Genomic DNA, 22809 nt, shown 5'->3' with positions numbered 1-22809 from the left:
CTTACCCTCTGACCTGACTACCGACTGCTGCGGTGTTTTTTGAAGATTAGTATGGTCATTACCTAATACCTGACCATTGTGGACTTGATCTCACCCTCCTCTGTATATACATACCTTGTTATGTACTTCCCCTTAGTCTGTACTCACCCCTGAAGATGTGTTATTTTCCCTCAGTGCCATTTTCTGTAAGTTATATTACGTTGGGTTGGGTTCTTGTTTTTTGTTTGTATTTATTATAGAACTTCTCATTTGGGAGAAAATAAACTGGCATCAATAACGGTACGTGAACACAAGAGGTCACTCAGGAAATGACCTATTTCACCCTCTGTCATTATAACACTTAAGCCCTATCATTACTAAGACTTATATTATCTCATTTCGCGTGAATTGTCGGTGACGGCGCTGGTCTGAAAATTCAAAACAAACGGAGGGTGAAGTGACATGGCCAGTCACTGTTTGAGATTACAAGATACATCTTTTAAAATAAAAGCCATTGTGTATAACTGACCGAGTTTAAACATAACGCCACTGAAAAAATGAGCGTTGTAACGATTAATTATTTTGTGGGGTACGTTATGTTTGGGTTCACACTCAGGATGGATGGAGAAAGGAAACTCACAATGTGCTCTCTGTATACATGTTATATTAGATGTACAATGCAGCTTGGTGCTGGGAAGTGGCAGCGTGGTTACAAGCGTGATGCAGAGAGAGCTGGTTGGTGAGGATGCTCAGAGGAGGACAGCTTGTGGGTCGCCATGATCGCCGGCGGGAGCGAGGACCGCCAAGCAGCGGCGGAGGAGGAGGTGTAGCTTGCTGCGGCTGTAGCTAGAAGAGAGAGGTCACCACGAGGTCAGGTCTTAAATAGCGGGGGTACGCGTGGCTTAGTAGTTGACCTCCGTGATGTATGGCGGCGCTGGTTGACCCAGACCACGAGGCATACACTGGGGAATTCCCGGGGTTGACTACTGAGCAACAAACAGCGTTTGTAGGGGAGAAATCCACTACAATTTAACTTTACTCTAAATTTATTTACAAAATGTATTGCTGAACGTGACATTTCACTCGTCACTTTTAAGACAAGCTCAACACTGCAGTGAAAAAATTCTTAGCAAGTTTTGTCCACTGTGATAATGTCTGGTGGGGTTTTATATAATGGGATTTTATAGGCGGCTGATACGATCGGTCACAATGTTTACATGATGACGTCAAGCAACACTAGCTCCCAGCAGCCAACCACAACACACCTGGAGTGGTAACTTTTTTCTCGAATTTTTCGGCTTTCACAGTCTTTCTAATCGCAGCTTAAATTATGTAATGTAACCTGGTTCGTGTTCATTGCTAGCAATATGATTAAATGGTAATAATACTATTATAATATTTACTTAAGGCTGTGTTTACAGTAAAGCAGTACGGACCTTAATGTAAATAAGCCACGAATGGACTTCCTGTTTACTTTTACAGGTATGCCTGAATTACTGTCGTTAACGTTATGTACTGATTGTATACATGCTGAACCAATTTGAACTTGTATGAACAATTTTACAGGCTGTCAAAATATTCACTTAAGTCTGTGTTAACAGCAAACGGGGGTAAACAGAGACTTTGTTGTGCTATTCTTGGTGATAAGACTTGGTGTTTACCATTATTTGCACACTCACACAGTCTATGAATATGATGAATAATGAAATCTTGCATGACTCCTTAACTGAATGTCTATACACTTTTTCTATCTAGTGTCACTTAAGGTGATTATAACAGTAAGAACCACCCTGGCGGTGATGACAGTGAATAACTACAGAACGGAAATGTACCTTACCCTTTATGTCCCATGTGGTCTAGTGGCTAGGATACCTGGCTTTCACCCAGGAGGCCCGGGTTCGATTCCCGGCATGGGAAAAATATTTTGTTAAGACTGTTGTTGACTACTAGATTTAGAATCACGATCCAAATAAATGTAGCGATACATGTGACTACCGCAAGCCTGGTAATCTACACTGATGATAATGAGTCAAATGAGCCCCTGTTATTATAGGCCCCAACAAAGCGCAGTCTTTAAGATCAGCGCCCAATATTCAATGGATACTAGTATTAGCATTCATGATCAGCACCCAATCTTTATGGGGCTCTAGTTCCTATAGTCCCAAACCAAGCCTACTTTTCCCGATTGGCAATCAATCTAATCTTGCTTCATGACTCGCACTTTAGATCATCATGGGACCCTAGTTACAATATGCCCCTATTCCAACTGAATCTCAATTTAAAGGATTTAAGTCTTAATGGCCACCAATTCTAATGGGCTCTAATCCTAATGGTTTGGTTAGGTTGGGGTCTATTAGTACTAGGGATCATTTACCGCACTAATCACGCAAGGTCAAGCAAGTATCAGAAGTTTTACTTTTTAATAACGACACTGCAGGCAAATGGGCGAATGTTCGTCAGACGTACAGCTTCTAAAGGTGTATCACTGAGGAGACGAGGAGAGTGGGAGAGAGAAACTTTTTTTGTAATTATTGTTTCTTTCCTTCTCTCCTCTTTCTGCTTTTGTTTTTAATTCCTCATCTTCTCTTTACTTGTCTCTTTCCAAATCATTCCCTTTTGTTTTAATTCTCTTTGTTTCGCTCTTTCTTACTTGGGAATCACCACCTCGGTTTATTCTAGTTGTTGGTGTTATTACTAAGCTCTTTAAGCGCTAACAACGTTTAAAAAAAATAGATAAAACTCTTTTCCTAATATCCTAAAGAGAATAAATTATCTATAAATAAGCGAGCATATTATTGGTTGATAGAGCAATCTGCAGCCAATTACAACTCTCCTTACATAATTTGCTGAGTGGTTACCAAAATGGCCACCCAAACCGAAAGTTGAGGAGTTACATCGGTCTCATGTTTTATTATTATTATTATTATTATTACCCCTCTCGCTACCCTTAGGAGAAAATCTTATAAATTATTAAAGGTGATTCATTAGTACGGACTCACGGGCGAGACAAGGGAGGGAGGTTGGTAGAGTGGAGGGCATGTCGTGCTAAACCAATTTAGGTAGTCTGAAACGGCATGGGCGGTAAAGGAAACAGAGGTGTTATTTTTATCTCGACCATGACATACTTAACCTAACGAACAGATTTAACCCAGCTAATCTCAGTATCTAACCCAACCTAATCCAAATTAACCAATTCTAACTAACTTAAGTACCTAACATGACTTAACCAACCTAATATAACTTTACTTAAGCGAACTAACCAAAGTACTTAACCTAATCCAACCTACCTGACTTTAACTGACTTAGCCTAACCAAATAACCCAACTACTTAACTTAACCCAACCTAACTAACCGAATTCACTAACCTAACTTAAATAACCTACGTGAGTCAGGGAGGAGATGAGTCAAGGAGGAATGAGTCAGGGAGGAATGAGTCAGGGAGGAATGAGTCAGGGAAGAATGAGTCAGTAGGGGATGAGTCATATTTCCGAGTCAGGGGAAGGAGGTGAGTACAGGGAAGGGTGAATCAAGACGAGTGAGTCAGAGCGTGGCAAGTCAAGACAAGGTCACGACTCGACCTTGACGGCTGGAAATGGGGGGGGTGTGTGCTATGTTGGTGAGTGAGTGAATAAGGAAGGGAAGGAGAGAGGGAGGGGGAGACGTGAAAGAAAGAGATGAAAGGAGGTAAACAAAATTGTAAATAAAGAAACTGAGAGGGGGGGGGAGGAGAGGAGGAAGGGAAACACACACACACACACACACACACACACACACACACACACACACACACACACTTATCATTATCACACCCATTGCTACATCACCCCCGCACCCCGTGTTATAGATTGAAAGCAAAATAGATAGGAATTTCCTCTTTTCTGATATCATATTTTTTATAACGACAATCACACACACACACCTGGGAATTGCTTTTGGTCACGATTACCAGGAAATCACCAGAGGCCAGAGAACCGAGGTGACATTCTCTTGTAATAATAACTTGTATTATGATGCATACAGAGGGGGGTGGAGGAGGGAGAGGAATGAGGGGGAAGGAAGTAGGTGGGGGTGAGTGAAGAGATGAATACAGAAAAAGGGGGGTTGGGGGAGATGATTGTCTCTCTCTTCTTTTTTCCTTTGTTCTGTTTCTCCTCCAGACACAAAATAGTCTCTCCGTCGCTATATAAAGCTAGCCAGAACTAACTCACATATACCTCAACAAAAACACATCCCATCTATATTAATTCGGCCATTAGTAGGTCAGGACAGGCTTCTTAAATATACGCCCCCCCACTTACTTTCCATGTTGTAAACGTTTAAAGATACGTTTATTTCAACCACCTTAACTCATGTTGTAAACGTTTAAAGATACGTTTATTTCAACCCCCTTAACTCATGTTGTAAACGTTTAAAGATACGTTTATTTCACCCCTTAACTCATGTTGTAAACGTTTAAAGATACGTTTATTTCACCTTAACTCATATTTGTAAACGTTTAAAGATACGTTTATTTCAACCACCTTAACTCATGTTGTAAACGTTTAAAGATACGTTTATTTCAACCCCCTTAACTCATGTTGTAAACGTTTAAAGATACGTTTATTTCACCCCCCTTAACTCATGTTGTAAACGTTTAAAGATACGTTTATTTCACCCCCCTTAACTCGTGTTGTAAACGTCTCTACCTGGCACAAAGACGAATTCTCCAAGGTTGTTTCATCCTCCTTCTCCCTCCCTCCCTCCCTCCCCCGTGAGACCGCATCGAACCGCCCAAATGACTTGCTGGGTTGAGATTACAAGACTAAAGCCTATAAGCCCGTATAGTTAAGAGATATACAGGTCATTATAAGCTCCGTCTCAAATAGGGATTCGTGAAGGTCCGTACAATATATATTTTTCATCTCACAGGTAGTTACGTCACAGGCAGTTACGTGAAAAGGCAACTAATTACCTTACTTATAAACAATATTGTACATAGGATTATCAAAAGGTACGCGTAGGTTACTGATGTCACTCCCACCGTAACTGTTATTGTTTAAAAATCAACTGTAACTCGTTTATCTGAACCACGAAAAAATCGACAACCAAACGACGGAATGTTTTATAATATGTCCTTGTTACCTGTCGAGTCGTCTTAATCCTTTTTCACCTGTCTGTTTATTTACTCATTTATCAGTTTGTCTCCTGTCAATCCATCTCATTATTTTCATTCACATGTTCACCTGTCTATCTATCAACGTGTCCGTATCTCCTTCCCTCTATTCTCTTATGCAACTGTCCACAAAATGAACAAAACAACCTCATTACACCTGAGGCAGTAGTTAATATCGAAAAGCCTTGGGTCCTCAGGTTTGACCTTGCGCGAGGAAGGATTTAGGGTCCGGAATTCTCAAGAGTTTCTTACTAATGAATTTATTCCCTTAACTGGAAGTGTTCGGACGCATCAACAGTACTTACCACCCCCACCCACCTGTTATGACACAAGGATGGCTGGGTTAAACATGACGTCGCAATTGTACCAACATAATATCGTGACTATAAGTGTTTTATTTAGCGCAAGTCTTGGCCAGATATTTCACTTAAAAGTCTAGGAGTAACTTGAAGGAGTACTGTAGGAGAACGATGTGCATTGATGCTAGGGTACGGTGTGTGTGTGTGTGTGGGGAAGGAGCTATGTTTATGTGTGAGGGGATGCTAGGTGTTTGTGTGTGGGGGAAGCTTGTGTGTGTGTGTGGGTGGGGGAAGCTTGTGTGGGTGGGGAAGCTTGTGGGGGGGGGGGTGAAAGCTTGTACGTGTAAGGGAAGCTTGTGTGTGTGGGATAAGCTTTTGTGTGTGTGTGTGTTTCATTAAGTTATATCAACCTTTATGTTAATCTCATTGTACTGTTTCCTGGACATACTAATCCTGTACTGTACCTGGTGTGGGATAACCTACCACCCACCTTAATATGTCTGTGTTATTGTAAGTGAGAATTCTATGTCTTCCTCAACCATAATATCGAGCTGCAGGTATTAGTTTGTCTGTACTAATATCAACATTTGTCTGAGGTCTGGAGAAAAACCCTGTCTGTTAGTGTCCGTTTGGAATGTGTCTAATTACGCCCATCTTTCCTTAACTATTCCTACCTATTATAGTTTTTTTTTATTACCAATGAAAAAAAAATGGATGTCTGACAAAATCCCATCAAAACATAACCCTACATAGTATCAGACAAACAGAAAAACACTGAAGTCAGGGTAATTGTTTTGTCTGTGTTGGAATTTTATCATGTGGAAAATTATATGGTAGTATTTTCCTGCACCTACATAAAATACCTGCTGTCACTCAAGAATTCGCTTAACCTTGGAAGGACACTAAAAATAAATAACCATAATACTTCAAGAAGATTCTACATTATTCGTAAATAATTTAGAATGGATATCTTTATAATCATTAATATTTGGCGTTGGCTGCTTCATCTATAAGCCTAGCATAAGTAAACTATTCAAAAACATTTGTTCTACCACCTCTTCGTAAGTCTTTGTTTTCGTGGGCGGATTCGAGGACAAAGTTTTGGATTGGCCCGTCAACGTTCCCTACTCACAAAAACACATCAGTACCGGAAGCCTGGCAACACGTTAGAGCAATCATCTTCGCTATGTAAGGTTTTTTTTTTCTTAAATAGTCAGATAAAACAAGAGGCTACATAAGGATTTTTTTTAGTCATACTGTAACTATAGCTACAGTACGAATTGTGGTCATCCATACTAGGCTTCTCTTTCACCTAACATTTAAATCACTAAATTAGTTAACTAGTTTTCTAGGTTAAGAAATTAGGTGTCAGTAATAAACATGAAAATAAACATCAAACATAATTCCTTACGCCAATCAACTAGCTGTTAAACCAAACATTTCGTTGTCTCCAGCGACTAGTACATTAAATAAAAAAAATTAGGCAGACACATTGATCATTCTTGTAACTGTCCGATGAACCAGGCAACTTAGTCTGTTGCGTCATGCTGTCAATCTGAAAACCATGAACACTGAACTTAACGTAAAAAAAAAAAAAAAGCCGAGTTTCTGAAGGTCGCTCCACAATCGTTAGTCAAGTCTCGAAAAGTTTGAAGTTACATAAACGTACCAATCCCACTTTCACCTCCGCATGCCTCAGTATGATTATTCAGAAGCTTGTCCATGCATTTATTTACATATTAAAGTGGTTACATCCTCGGCGAGAATGTGTTTGGTTCCCGAGACACGCCGAGCACACCGTTACACCTGTGTTTAATTCTGAATATCTTTGTTTTGATTTCCTAGTAATCATGGTCGCTATTGTTCCATAATTATTGAACTCTTTACATCGACTTCAGTATTTGTATTGTTATAATGAAACATCTAAGCTGTCATTATCCAGCACTGTTACACTTGTAAACACTCCCGGTACTGGCCAGCATTGTCAAGGAAAGGGACCATTGTTTTTACAGCCGAGCCTAACCTAAGCAACACCTGTTTAGCATAAAAAAAAACAGAATTGGGCGGAAAAAATAGCCAGTCAGTTCTAACAGTGAACAGAAATCTCAATAGATAAAGTTTAAGTCCTAATTCACTGTTACACCAGATTAGATTTGCTTATGATAAGTTCGATTGGATCAGATTAGATTGGGTTAGGTTTGGTGAAATTGAAAGTTAGGTTTTAGGTTAAATTCGATGAGTTTTTGTTAGGTTAATTGTTTTGCTAATATAGGATATGGGTGTCAGGTTAGATTCGAATTGATAATCTTTGGTTTGATTAGGCTGATTAAAACTGGTTAAATTAGCTTAGATATGACACAATTTAGCGCTACATCCGTGATAGTGGTGCAGCTGCAGAGGCGTCACGCTTGGGTAGACTTTACACCCTGGGGTAGGATGTTAGGATGGCGCCATGCCCGCCCAGCATGTTGCCAGAGGCCCATAGCAAGGATGCTCTGCCGGGCGTGGTCATCCAGAAGAAAGTGCGGGGCCACGCCGCTTCTCCACGCCGTGGCCTTAGCGGCGGCTACGATTGTGACTGACTTCAACGCGGAAGTAGAATATTAAGAAAGATAAGATACTTAATTAAAACGAACAAGTTATGACGTAAATGACAACAAGGAACAGGTGCAAAGTTTACATTTGCCTCACTAATGAGGCTGCGGTGTATATGGCAAGATTTTAAATAGACTAAGCTATCCCTGTAACCTTTCTCTGACTTCCACAAACTACTGTAACAACACCAAAATGTAATCTTTTGGTGTAAATCCTGAACCAAAAATCCTGCAAGAAATTTGACGATAAACTTCCCAGTAATAAAGTACAGCACACACTGGCAGAAAACCTTTGTTGTAAATGTCACACACCCCCGCATCTTTGGTATAAAAAATGATGGTATTTTTACCTGGGAAGAGGATTCAGATGAGCAACTGAAAAAGTGTAAGAAGACAGAGGAGAGCAACTGGTGAGCGAGGGCGGGGCGGCCTCACTGGAGGTACTACGACCTTGTGGGCCATCACCACTTACATACACACCTTTACTCAGGCACAAGCAAATATTCGCACGTCGTTAGTGCTCTACCAGAGATAAGTACGTCAGAAAATGTTTTGTTAATATTTAAATGTTGATCCTGCAGCAACTCCGCTAGTAAACAACACAAACAGGGCAGGTAAAGCTTCATGGCAACATCAAATTAAAGATGATCTGGTCTCCTTGACTGGCAACCATCCACACCCAACACACGGCTCAGGCCACTCCCCGACCTTTTAACTCGACATTCTCCGTTACACCTGTCATAAATTTAGAAGATTATACAAGATTTCAAGGTAAGAAGTGTCAATGATGATCACGATGTAGAAGAACACGAGTGTTCAGGCCTTGAGGGCTTCTTGGAGATGACCTAAAAGGTGAAGTGTAAACTGGGTGCGGTCATGTTGTGTCGACCTTCCCCAATCTTCCCTGGACAAGGATACAGGTCGCCACGCCCCTACCTTGCCGTCCTACACAGACCGTCCCTCACTAAATTTGCATCAGCTTTCTCATCCTTCACTGTTTGCAGTCCCCTGGCGTCTGTTACATAATAAAGTTTTCTCTGCCAAGTCGGCCGACCTCCACGCAAGACACTGACAGACCCATTAATTACCTTTATAGTCTGAATCTTTTGAAATAACTTCGCCAAATTGCGTTGCTCTTATTTTGCTTAAGTACAAAAATACAATTAAAACAATCATGGATGTTCAGAGGCAAATTACTGTATTAATTTTATAAGAGGACATTACTACAGGCCTGGTGGTCCGTGCTTAAGAAAAGTCTCCTCAATGCCACCTTTTGTGCGTCAACTGTATAAAGATGATTCTTTTCTGTCTTATCTACGATTAGTTTCATTATTCATTACTAAGACAGACGAGGGCAGGTGGCTAGATCAGGCTAGGTGATATTGACCCACATTTCCTCAGACTACATAATTTTCATGGCCAGGGCAACACATGTCCCTGGGTGTACTATAGGATGGTGCAGGTCAGTCAGTCCGTCGGTGTCTACGCTTGGCTTGGTGAAGACATATTTGGCGATTGTGTCACCAGAAATCGTAACTTTTGCCTCATTGTAGACGAAGATAATTGTGATGTAACAACAATCTGTATACAACTTTAATTTTGAATAAGTAAAAACATAAGATTTTCTTTTTTAAGTTCGTTCAACACTATAGCACGCAAATATCTTGAACACATTATCAATATAACCAGTATATTATACACACATTATACTGTGGTTTATATAATAACACAGAACATTACATTAATCTATATGCAACAAGGTTAACATTACTGTGCATGAAGGTAGTGGTGAATTGTTTGCAGGAAATAATAATAACTTAACCACATGACGTTCAGGTTGCGGTATGTACTGGTGTCTCCCACAAGGAAACTCACACCCCGCAGCATTTCCGCATCCGAGAACAAGAATGTAAACTTAACAGCGGATTTCATGGAGTAAGATCACCCAAATAAGCCGAGTTGAGACACACGCTATTATGAAGATTTACTGTATATTAATTCGTTACTCTAGTACTACTATATTATTATTTACATAAACCCTCACTCTGATTTTTAAGTTACAATATGAATAATAAAACATTCGGTGCAGTAGTTTCTATGGAAAATAGCACATATTGTCTTCAAAACGCACACTAAAATTAAGTTTGAAATTTGCCTTAAAAATAGAGAACGCAGTTAATCAAGGCTCCTTACCACACCTGCAGTGTTCAGTGATATTACCTTCTAAATGAAATATGAAATGAATAAAAAAAGAGAGAACTTGAATTATGATAGATCACAAAAACGTGAATCATGAAAGATTAATTTTTCCTAAAACCAACAACAATGATACGGTCTTTCGCATTTCGTGCTGGTGAACGGACACTCTTCACTGTCTCTAAGTCAGCCCTTTTTCCCTTGGATTCTGGGCAACTTGGACACGACTTTGCACTAAGATAACTTGAGGCATCCTTCAACAACTGAGGTCTGCGTTGGGTGAGGTTACGTTGGGTGAGGTTAGATTAGGTTAGTACAAACACTATTCTTTTTATATAATCAACAACATTGTGGGTTAGAGTTGGAATTACTTCTCTGATGATGTCACGCGTAGTTAAAATTAAAGTATCATAGTTTGACCAACAACGATGCCATTTCACTTAAAAGTGATGATTCTCACAGACAGACGAAGACAGATTTAAACGACGTACGGTAATAAGATAAATGGAGAATGAACATCTCAAGTCTCCCGTGAACGACCTAGTTTTTTTTTCTTCCTCTCATCACTAAAATAATTCAAGGTGACAGTTTGAGAAAAAGGCCCTGAAATTTATCCAGTAACAACACGATCCCAAGTCCTGCAACGGACGAGAATGACTCTGCGATATGACTTGACGCATACAATCTACAATTTACTTGCCGAGGAAAAAAAACGAAACGAATAACAATTTATTATTCACGGGAACAGAAACACACACAAAATCATGAAAGATTACTAGACAATCACTGTTGGTGGTGATTTAAAAGCCCGCCAAAATATGTCAAAAAGAGGTATAACGACACAGGGTAAATAACGAGGCTGCGGAACATATTTCGAGTGGATCAGCGAGTCAATCCTGTAAGTTAGTTTGACTAAACTACTTTTTTTAACTTATGAACGAGACGAGGATTAAACCCTTTGAGGATTATAGCTTAAACCATCGTCCTTAAAGTTAAATAACACAAACCATCGTCCTTAAAGTTATAAAAGACAAACCATCGTCCTTAAAATTATAAAAGACAAACCATCGTCCTTAAAGTTATATAACACAAACCATCGTCCTTAAAGTTATAAAACACAAACCATCGTCCTTAAAGTTATAAAACACAAACCATCGTCCTTAAAGTTATATAACACAAACCATCGTCCTTAAAGTTATATAACACAAACCATCGTCCTTAAAGTTATAAAACACAAACCATCGTCCTTAAAGCTATATAACACAAACCATCGTCCTTAAAGTTATAAAACACAAACCATCGTCCTTAAAGTTATATAACACAAACCATCGTCCTTAAAATTATAAAACACAAACCATCGTCCTTAAAGTTATATAACACAAACCATCGTCCTTAAAATTATAAAACACAAACCATCGTCCTTAAAGTTATATAACACAAACCATCGTCCTTAAAGTTATATAACACAAACCATCGTCCTTAAAGCTATAAAACACAAACCATCGTCCTTAAAGTTATATAACACAAACCATCGTCCTTAAAGTAATAACACAAACCATCGTCCTTAAAGTAAACACAAACCATCGTCCTTAAAGTATATATAACAAACCATCGTCCTTAAAGTTATAAAACACAAACCATCGTCCTTAAAGTTATAAAACACAAACCATCATCACAAACCATCGTCCTTAAAGTTATATAAACACAAACCATCGTCCTTAAAGCTATAAAACACAAACCATCGTCCTTAAAGCTATAAAACACAAACCATCGTCCTAAACTATAAAACACAAACCATCGTCCTTAAAGCTATAAAACACAAACCATCGTCCTTAAAGCTATACACCAAACCATCGTCCTTAAAGTTATAAAACACAAACCATCGTCCTAAAGCTATAAAACACAAACCATCGTCCTTAAAGCTAACACAAACCATCGTCCTTAAAGTTATATAACACAAACCATCGTCCTTACAGTTATATAACACAAACCATCGTCCTTACAGTTAAATAACACAAACCATCGTCCTTAAAGTTATAAAACACAAACCATCGTCCTTAAAGTTATATAACACAAACCATCGTCCTTACAGTTAAATAACACAAACCATCGTCCTTAAAGTTATAAAACACAAACCATCGTCCTTAAAGTTATATAACACAAACCATCGTCCTTAAAGTTATAAAACACAAACCATCGTCCTTAAAATTATAAAACACAAACCATCGTCCTTAAAGCTATAAAACACAAACCATCGTCCTTAAAGCTATAAAACACAAACCATCGTCCTAAAGCTATAAAACACAAACCATCGTCCTTAAAGCTATAAAACACAAACCATCGTCCTTAAAGCTATAAAACACAAACCATTGTTCCCAAACCTGATGACAGGAGAATGTTTACCCGAGTCACGTGTCATAACAATGGAAACCTGAGTCGTACGATCTCCCTCTTCTAAATAGAGACTTGAGAACGAATCAACAGACTTACAGCCAGTTTGTGAGTTCATATTCGACACAATGATGTTTCTGGAGCCTGTGTGTGTGTGTGTGTGTGTGTGTGTGTTCTATAATCAGCGGCATGACAGTTCTTAATCCTTAAACATGTGCAGAAGTTCGCTTGAATTTTTGTGTATGTTTAAGGGTCAGTTCAGGGGGTTCAAACCGGGTAAGATGCTGTTGTTTTTATAGGGGGAGAGTGAGACACAGACACAATATAAACTTCTTCAGCAACACTCACTCACTCACGAGCTCTCAAAACGGTATAGTGTCAGCTCCGAGCCCATGAACTGTGTTGTGTCTTGAGCCGCTATACAAAGCTGACGGCCGAAGTGACGTTAAAATTGCGCCGAGCTTTACACCTGTTGATCCAAAATCAACTACAAATATCACAAACACACACATCAAATATATATGCATCACAAACATGACTAGAATACCGAAGGCGATCAGAGACTCAAACTCAGCCATAACCACAAAAACTATCACCAACTTACTCCACAACCAGCACAATATACCATCGTTGGGTGAGGACACACGTCAATATTATCAGTGATTCACAGCTTAATTCCTCAGCTCACGGAGTTTCGCTGACTTCCGTGAGCGCAGGACCACCTCCTGTATAAGTGGCGAGAGGTGTGCGCCTGACGGGGGCGTTCCCTACTTAGGCGTCCTCTCGCGTCCTGTACAGTAGGTGAGGCCGCGAACGGGCGTGGTCGGTAGCCAGGGTCGCGCACTGCCCTCGATATATAAGACACTCCGGAGGGAAATCCAGACACACTTCTTCCTCCCAGCGTCACAAGATCACCCGCAGGATGGGGTACAAAGTTGTGAGTGTTGCTCTGACAGCGCCAGTTTCTCTTCTTTAATTATAATAAGTGTTAAAGGACGAGTTGTATATTCTCCAAGTGTGATATGCACATTAGCTTGAAACACAAAATACAATTCGCTAGTTTATGAAAAAATGAAGAACGAAAATTTTTCCAGAGTGGAATGTTTACATCAACTCGAAAAACATTTATATTCTAAATCATGCCAGAACGAATTATATTTTATATGTGTGATATTTGCAATAGCATACAATAAATTAATAAAAATATCAGAGAAGTGGATGACAAAAGTTGTGAATATGTAGAGTTACCGCTTAGAAGTCGTTGGAATACAGTATGTATGCATGTCAATAACGGATTTACATCAATGTTTACAGCTGCTGTTGCTGTGCCTGCTGGCATATGCGTGGGCCGAGGACATGACGGAGGCGCCGCTGGAGGACCTGGAAACCGCAGCCGACACCACTGACACCGAGAACTCCACCGTCGTTCCGATCCTGAGACACATCAACGAAGTCAACGAAGACGGCTCCTACACCTTCGGGTTTGAGGCAGCAGATGGCACCTTCAAGATCGAAACGAGGGACAACCTGGGCAACGTAAAGGGCAAGTACGGGTACACTGATGACTTCGGGGACCTGAAGGTGGTCGAGTACACAGCTGGGAACGCCACAGGCTTCGAGGTAAAATCGGATCTCCTGCCTAAAGTTGTTCTCCCTCCTCCAATAAATGCTCAGCAGCTGCCGGGTCTTCCCCCACGTCCCCGCAGGCCACAATTTAATCCCCAGCGAATTCCCCAGTCCCAACAGTTTGCTCCTCAACCCCATTTCACCCAGCCCCAGCGTCCTCAGTTCCAGCCCCAACCTGGTCAGTTTGCTCCCCAGCCCCAATCTGGTCAGTTTGCTCCCCAGCCTCAACCTGGTCGGTTTGCTCCCCAGCCCCAACCTGGTCGGTTTGCTCCCCAGCCCCAACCTGGTCGGTTTGCTCCCCAGCCTCAACCTGGTCGGTTTGCTCCCCAGCCTCAACCTGGTCGGTTTGCTCCCCAGCCTCAACCCCAGCCTCAGATCAACTTCCATTCTCAACCTCAATCACAGTTCGCTCCCCAGTCAGAAGCTCGACCCCAGTTTGCTCGCCGGCTTCAACCCCAACCTCTTCCCCGACCCCAACCTGTTAACCAGCCCCGACCCCAATTCGACGCTCAACCCCAGATTCCTCTCAACACACAGCGAAAATTCACTCCCCCAAGGTTCCGCCCGCAGCCCCAGGCTCCCCAAGTCACCGAGCGACCCATCAACGTGGCTCTGGACGGCTTCTCTGAGGATAACAACCAAGACGGGTTCGTTGACGGGTCACCTGAAGAGGCGCAGAAAGGAAACCCTGTCGCACCTCCCGCTGCTCTGCCCGCCGGGACTTTCACACTTCCCCAAAACCCCCAGCCCCGCCCACAGTTCGCTCCACAGAAGCCACGACCGCAGCTCTTCCCTCAGCAGCCACAGTTCGCTCCACAGCAGCCACAGTTCGCTCCACAGCAGCCACAGTTCGCTCCTCCACAGCAACAGTTCTTCCCTCAGCAGGTTCCTCAAGGTTTCAATAGGTTTTCTCCTCAGCAGCCACAGTTCGCTCCACAGCAGCTGACTCGGCAGCAGATCCAGCAGCAGCAGTTCCTCGCCAGTCATCAGGGCTTGAATCCTCAACAGTCTGCACGGCCACAGTTTTTCGGCGGGCAGCAGGGCGTTCCCCAGTTCTTCCCCCAGCAACAGCTAACTCCCCAACAGCTACAAGACGCACGATTTGATGCCCAGCAGTTCGTGCCACAGCAATTCCAGGGTCAGCGCTTTGGGTCACCACAACAGTTTAGTCAGTCCATCACACAGCAGTCTGTGGCCTTACCAACACCAGTGCCAAAGCCTGCAGCTCCTCAGCCCACACCTAACTCAGCCAAGGCATAAAAGATGCTAACTAACCTTGTGATGCTCACCCGCTATTTATTTCTTCTTATTTTGCGTCTGTTACGTGAAGCTTAAATTCCCATGCTATCAAAATTATTTCCACGGCATTTTATCTTGTATTTCTGTATATAGGTTTCTGAAACGAAAAATGAATGTAAATAAAATAAAAATGCGGACTGCTTTTTTGATAACTTCAATTTTATTTTAAGAAATCCAATTCCTTTGGGGGTTACTGTGCGTGTGAAGAAAGCGAGGCGCTCTGTGGTTACTTCCGTGACGCAGAAGCTGATGGTACGGTCTGTCACCTACATAGATATTTATTCAACAAGATAGCCATATAAACTTACATTGAATCGGTGTACACAAACAAAGGTAAACAGTAACTCGATTTGACCAAGGATAGCCAAACAAGGTCACCTCACTGCCAGCATCCGTTAATGAGTAGTGTTGCACAGAGGTATTTTACTGTCTAACGCCAGAACGCCAGCCGATTTGATTCAGTTGAGAGAAACCCCAGTCACTCAATGGGTTAACTCCACAAACATACTGTAATCTCCTTCATTTAAATCATACGTAAAACAAATAATCAGATTAAATACGTATAAAATAAGAGGTTCACAATATCAATAAACAATCCTCACTGACATTATTTTTTACACAATCTTGTACAAAGTTAACTGTACGTAAACACGACTCAAGATGAATGTACACATCATCACATCATCTTGTACACAAAGTAAAGACGCTGCTAATTCTCTCAAAAGCATTTCCTAATTATCACAAACCTTACATTATAAATTAGTTCTCTACACACACACACAGTCATGACCCAAATTTCAGACTCACGTTACGTTATTTATTTACCGTAACTGGATATGGAAGAATGTATCATCTCCCTGTGGTAGTCTTGGCTTATTTGTTGTAATCATCACTTCTGTGTGAAGGTTCAAGGTGCCTAACCGTACTCGTATTAGATACATTGATAATTATTCAGTAATATCGTCATACAACTTCAGACTGATTCCATACCTGATAAGTGACAAAAATTTAAAAAAAATATACACACAAACAATGGAGATGAACAATGTACTGTACAAAGGATGGTAAAAATTAGGTCCGTAAACACAGTATTATGGATCTCAGGCACAAGGAAAATTTCTAGGACAACTCTGTCAATGCTAGATTACCGGAGAACTAAATGTGTGATGGTGAAAGACGAAAACAGTTGGAGATATAATGAAATAATACCCAGCCTGCAAATAACTGATCATACCTTACACCTGGGGAAGGCACAGTGGCGAACTATATTCACAGGCGTCAAGCACATCCTTACTGAGAGATGTAGTTCGCTTAGTTTTTAATTCTTGATGACTAGTATATTTACCAATCTAGAATACGTGCTTAAAGACCCACAGTTGTTAGGTGCAGTGCTATATTAATCATACACATCAACAACTCAAGGTCTTTCCCAGCTAACACTTGGTTCTGTCTCAACCTTTGTCTGTAAATCACTCAGGAGTTCTCAATTTACTCCACGAAGAAAAAATACTGATACTTTATTATTATTAGACAAGGTGACTGTAGTGTTGTCATCCTTAATACATATTTGTGCTTCTGCAACTAAGTCGTTCAGACACAAAACAAAGCCAATTCGCACTACAAAACAACAACTACCGTACAATAAAAGGAATATATTGTTCTTACCCCTGAGGTAATTCCAGAGGTGTACGTTGACTGTCGGGAGCTCACCTCTGGTCGTATAAACTTGATGACTGTAAACGTTCTAGTCTCCCCTGGAAAGAAAAAACGCCCAATAGTTTTCTATGTTCTAATGTTAATAGCTAATACTGCCCCTGAACAACTAGAAATTTACCAGATACTTGCCTATAGTAATTCCTAACACGTGAAGTAATATTTCCCTGAACTTATTCTTCTCATAATTCCTAATACGTGAATTAATTTCAGCATTTACTTTGGTGATTCCTGTTAAAAGACCAGATGAAAACGATGAAATTTACTGTACAAAAGAATGAGAATTCTGTACTATCTAAACTGGTACAGTACCCTGTTGATTTGACTTAGAATCATCGAGTAATGCCTCGTGAAATAGAGAATCACTGGCCGTCGTTCCTCTACTAAGCTTTATGCCAGTTGTCGATCTCTAGTTGACAACAAGCGCAAAAATGTAATGAGTTGCACGAGTGACACAGCAACGTGAAGTTCACAAGGACTTAACTGGTTACCTGTTGCTGCCTACACATCGCCAACAGGCACAGTACAACCCCTCATTCCTAGAGGTCTGTCACCCCTTCAGCACGTTTTTCTCCTCTCCGTCCCACACCTCCCTCACCCTTCCCACACGTCTCCCATCCTTCCCAAAACGTCCGTTTCCCTCTCCCATGCGCCTCTCACATCTCCAACATATCTCCCATACATCTTCCACCCCTCCTACACATCTTTACCCCTCCCACACACATCCCCTTACCTCAGCAACTAAAACTAACCATTCGTATCGCCTCTCGCAGCCATGCCACCATGCCAGAGACAAGTCCCCACCAGCCACGTGTCAGCGTCGAGACCAAACAGGGAGGTGTTACGGTGCGGCGGGGGTGAGGGAGAGGAGTATGGCTTTGCACGTGCCCCCTAACAGCTGGTGTTCTCACGCGCCAGGAAAACGTGTTGTGCCCTCACATGTGCTCTCCTTCCCTCTCTCTATCACTCACTATCATCTCTTCCTCCCTGTCTTTCTTTCTTTCTTCTTCCTTCTCCCTCACTCACCACCATATATCTCTCACTCTTCACCATAACTTACAACACTTTAAAACCACGACTTACAGCTTTCCCTTGTCCCTCACTCCTTTAGCCAGTGTCCACAATGTCCTTTTTATTCATTGTTATCTTCTCTTTCTTATCAGAGCCAAACAAAAAAACAATAGGACACGGACATACAGGAGGAGCTGGAGAGGAAAAATTTCTTCCTGGCGAGAGAGAGAGAGAGAGAGAGAGAGAGAGAGAGACGGCCGATATAAACAGGTGTTCCACGAATCGTCTGCCAAACTTCAAGAGGTTATTATTTGTCTTGGGTCAAATATTCTAAATCAACATGGTTCCAGCGTACAGCATAGACAGTATACTGAATATCAACTGCCACCTCCCCCCGTGACTAACCCAGTGTCGCTACCACCTGGACATACTACCTGACCTTTACTTACCAGCTACCTACCTGGCACTATCACTATACCACCACAGTGCCAACAATACGGCCTTGGGGTACTCTCAGTGTTATGACGTGTAACTTAGGTCGATACCCCTGAAGGACGTGTGTGTGCGCGCATCAAGGTTGACTTCTTCCTCCACTTGGTGACATGAGGATGTGTGTGTGTGTGTTTGACAGGTGAGATATAAACATATCACTACCCCCACTGCATGTACAGTACAAGGTGATGTACCTGCAGCCTTGACGTGCATGGAATGTATTTACTGTAGTGTTTTAACAGTGTGCCAAGGCTCGAATTTAAAGCTGGCTACAAGATACTTTTCGCAGAATTCGAGCTGATGTCTAAAAAAACAAAATCAGAGAAATATAAAGTTACTTGTATCATTATTGTTACTTACATGCATCTTAAAGGTATTATTATACAACGTGATTGTGGACACACGCAGGAGAAATATTCATAGGATGAATTCATGGAGGCCATTGTTGATACGAGGCACTTTGGTAGTAACTATTCGTGTGCTGTTAGCATGTTGAAATTTTTATACCTGTATTTGTATTCTTGTCTTAACCTGAGCTGTTGTTTCTCACTAAAATACTGAAAATTATCTAGTCAGCGACAAGTTGACTCTCGAAAAACCCATACCGTATATATTTAGTTTAACCCTGGGGTCTACTAATTTGGGGACCCATATTGACCTATTCTGAGGTCAAGTTTGACTCTTCACGAGGATGAGAAGGTCCTACACGGCTCAAGTTCGGAATAAAACCCAAGTCTTCCTTATGTTGGTGAACTTAGTGCAGATCTATGATGCCGTGTGGGAGAAACTACTACACACACACACACACACATTTAGAACGTCCTTGTCAACACCCCGCTATTACATTCACTGTGGGGAGGGAGGAAGAGGGAGGGAGGAGGAAGGGGGGGAGGGGGAGGAAAGAAAGGCTGCCCAGCAACGGGTCACGTTTTGAATTCCGTTATCTTCTCGTCACTACGCTCTCCCGTCACACCACGCTCCCCCGCCACACCACGCTCCCCCGCCACACCACGCTCCCCCGCCACACCACGCTCCCCCGCCACACCACGCTCCCCGCCACACCAACACCAAGCTCCCTGTCACACCAAGCTCCCCGTCACACCAAGCTCCCCGCCACACCAAGCTCCCCGTCACACCACGCTCTTCTGACACTACATTGCCGTCACCACACTCATGTTACCACAACCTCCCGTCACCAGTACCATCCTACTATCCCATCATCCTCATTTCCCACCAACCCGTCTCATTCACAACCCCCCTCCCCCTATGTTCTACCCTCCCAAGATCCCACTTATCCGCGTCTTGCCGTCACTATCCACCCCGCAGAGAACCGGCTGTGGGTGTATCCTTGAGACAGAACTCATAAGCTCCCCTGAAACAAGATAGCGTAAATCACAACTACTGTAGGTGTTATCTTTCAGATTACGCCTCGCGTCATGGGGATTTTCAGACCCACCAGGTGGTGTACAGTTTGTTGCTCTTGTTGTTGTTGTTCACTTGTATCAGTATTATTCTGGCTAAATAAATTTTTAATATCAATTTTGATAACTTCTTCGATAACGGGTCATTATTAGAGGATTCAAAATGGATACAATGCTCTTTTTTTAATGTGTGTGTGTGTGTGTGCGAACACTTGCTTTTCTTGTAATCAATACTGACAGAAATATATGTATAATGATAGTTTTCATGGAGTGTTTATAATAATAATAATAATAATAATAATAATAATAATAATAATAATGTTGATAATAATTATGTGTGTGCTGCATTCTCTATTCAAAACCACAACCAAAACAAGTTCAAGGAATTAGCCATATACTGTATTGCAAATGCCCAAGTATACACACTTATTCCTAACACTGCAATAATGGCCGGTATTTCTGACATGTGTGCTGCGGCCTGATTCCCTTACCGAACCACAAACAACAATAAAGCCAATAGGGAGGAACTAGTTCACACGTCGACCCAGAGGTGAAACTGGGAAGTATCACAGACAAGGGTGTAAATAGGAAGAGTGTTAAGGGGTCATTATTATCACGGGTTCAAAATTGGCAGAGCAGTGATCTTGACGCACATAGATAACACCAATGAACGTTTTTTACACATACATACACAGGTACCCAAAAACAAAATTGGTAAAACGTTGATCTTCACACATAGATAACACCATGAACGTTACTTACACATACAGGTTCTATATAAACACTAGTGCCAATTTTGGACCCCCTGGCGTGTCTCCCTCGGAAGTGGTGAGTGACGGATGCCTGATTGGGTTGGAGCCTCGCCCACTGGGTTAGACTGGTCAAACACAGCCCTTCCCCTAGGTCTTAATAGGCTCCAGTTCTCACGAGTCCCAGTTTCCACAGACGTGAATCTAAATAAACTCCAGGATTGAGGCCCAGTCCTAATAAACACCAATCTTAACGAAACCTTACCTAATGGCCCAATCCTAATGGTTAGATTCCAATAGTTTTTGATTAATAGGACTGAAACCCAGAAAGACCTGCTACCAAGACACTATGATACCGAGCACCTGTTTCCTGGTAATGGGCGGAAGGGTGTGTAGTGTAGTACACATTCAGAAGCAGAAAGTTTACTGGTACTCAGAAGCAGAAGAACATTATACTGTAGACATTCAGGTATATCAGAACCAGTGAAGTTTATTCAGAGCTGTCAGTACAACCAGAGTGACATATCTCGTCATCTTTAACACTTAATAATGTATGTACCAAAGACGTGCGTTTAGAGATCTTAGATGTAGAAGCGAGGTAAGGCGATATAGCATCAACATTGGGTATACAGCCTGTTTTATCGATAGTGTTTTACTAAAAGTTCCATAGACATCTACCAGTAATAAAATATAGTTCAATAAGAATTTAACTGCTGTACGAGAAGTGGTGGTTTGTATTTCAGGGTTCCCACATAAATCACAATTCCATTTTCCATGCCCAGCTCTGCTCTGCGTGACTATATGGGTGTGTGACGGCAGGAAGCGTAATTCTAAAAAGTCTACAGAAATTTTCTTAATGGGATTATGATTGTGCAGCGTAAATACAGTTATGTAAATTCCTAGAGTAAATATTGTTGGAAGTGGAACAGATGGCAACAAATTAATTAGGAAAACTCACCAAATTCAGTCACCCAAAAAGATAATGCTGTCCTTGGTCCTCCCTGATACACATAGCGTACAGTTGTTGGGACTTGTTCATAAAGTGATAATAATCATGGTCGGGGGCACGGGCACCCAATGAACCCCCTGGATCCGGCCACTGGGATATACCTACGGTGTAATGCTGAAACGGCACATAAATTAACTTACAATACGATCGCTGAGTACACCAGGCTCGTCATGATTGGATTCCCGGCGACATATCTTCCTGTATGCCACTACATGAAATTACCATAAAGGAAAAAAAATATAATATATGTATGACTATGTACATGAAACAATCCGCTTTGAGGAGGAGGCATGTCTGGGATTAAAGGTGACAAAATTAAAAGTTCTATATCTCATAATTTTTGTTGTTGTTGGACTAGTGAGTGAATTTACTACAAACTGAACGACCTTTGTTGGTGAAGCGCACTAGTATCATTATAACGACAACAAAGACATGATGCTGGTGTATGTGTGTCAACAGTGAACCCCTTGAAATAATCCAGTAAAATCCTCTCAAACACATAAAAAAAAAACACTTAAACATCTTACATGAGAGGGGTTCAGTATATCAGTGATGACCAGAGCTGAAGCCTAGTCCAATGGCTACAGCTTCTCAGTACATTAACACCAGTTGACAAAATGTTGGACTGGATGCAAAGTATAAACAACAACTAATTGGTCAAACGAAACTTTACCAATGAAATAAATAAATATAAAAATCATCGGTTTATATGATCTTGAAACAATAAATGTGCTAAAATATTATATAATTACTATAGAGTACTGTGTATAAACCTTCCAGGAGATAATGTATCTGAATTCTACATCGGCTAAAATTTTAATAGCTCATTATTCCCAGAGCCATAAAAAAATTCACCCACACGAAGATGCAGTGGTAGT

At 41.4% G+C, this 22809-nt stretch overlaps 1 protein-coding gene and 1 non-coding gene across 2 annotated transcripts; both read left to right on the top strand.

Annotated features, from left to right (window-relative positions):
- The first annotated feature begins 1824 nt into the window (after positions 1-1824).
- Trnae-uuc lies at positions 1825-1896 on the top strand. The gene has a single exon. It is a non-coding gene; the product is annotated as a tRNA-Glu (tRNA).
- An 11453-nt stretch (positions 1897-13349) lies between these two features.
- On the top strand, positions 13350-15688 carry LOC121855936 (proline-rich protein 2-like). Its single transcript, XM_042351154.1, has 2 exons — positions 13350-13548; positions 13926-15688. The coding sequence occupies exons 1-2, from the start codon at positions 13534-13536 to the stop codon at positions 15495-15497; spliced, it is 1587 nt and encodes a 528-aa protein (XP_042207088.1). The 5' UTR covers positions 13350-13533; the 3' UTR covers positions 15498-15688.
- Positions 15689-22809: the final 7121 nt, after the last annotated feature.

The sequence above is a fragment of the Homarus americanus genome, unplaced genomic scaffold (genome assembly GCF_018991925.1).
Source record: "Homarus americanus isolate GMGI-L3 unplaced genomic scaffold, GMGI_Hamer_2.0 scaffold19117, whole genome shotgun sequence".
NCBI classification, from domain to species: Eukaryota; Metazoa; Arthropoda; class Malacostraca; order Decapoda; family Nephropidae; genus Homarus; species Homarus americanus.
This window is presented reverse-complemented; position numbering and strand designations above follow the sequence as displayed.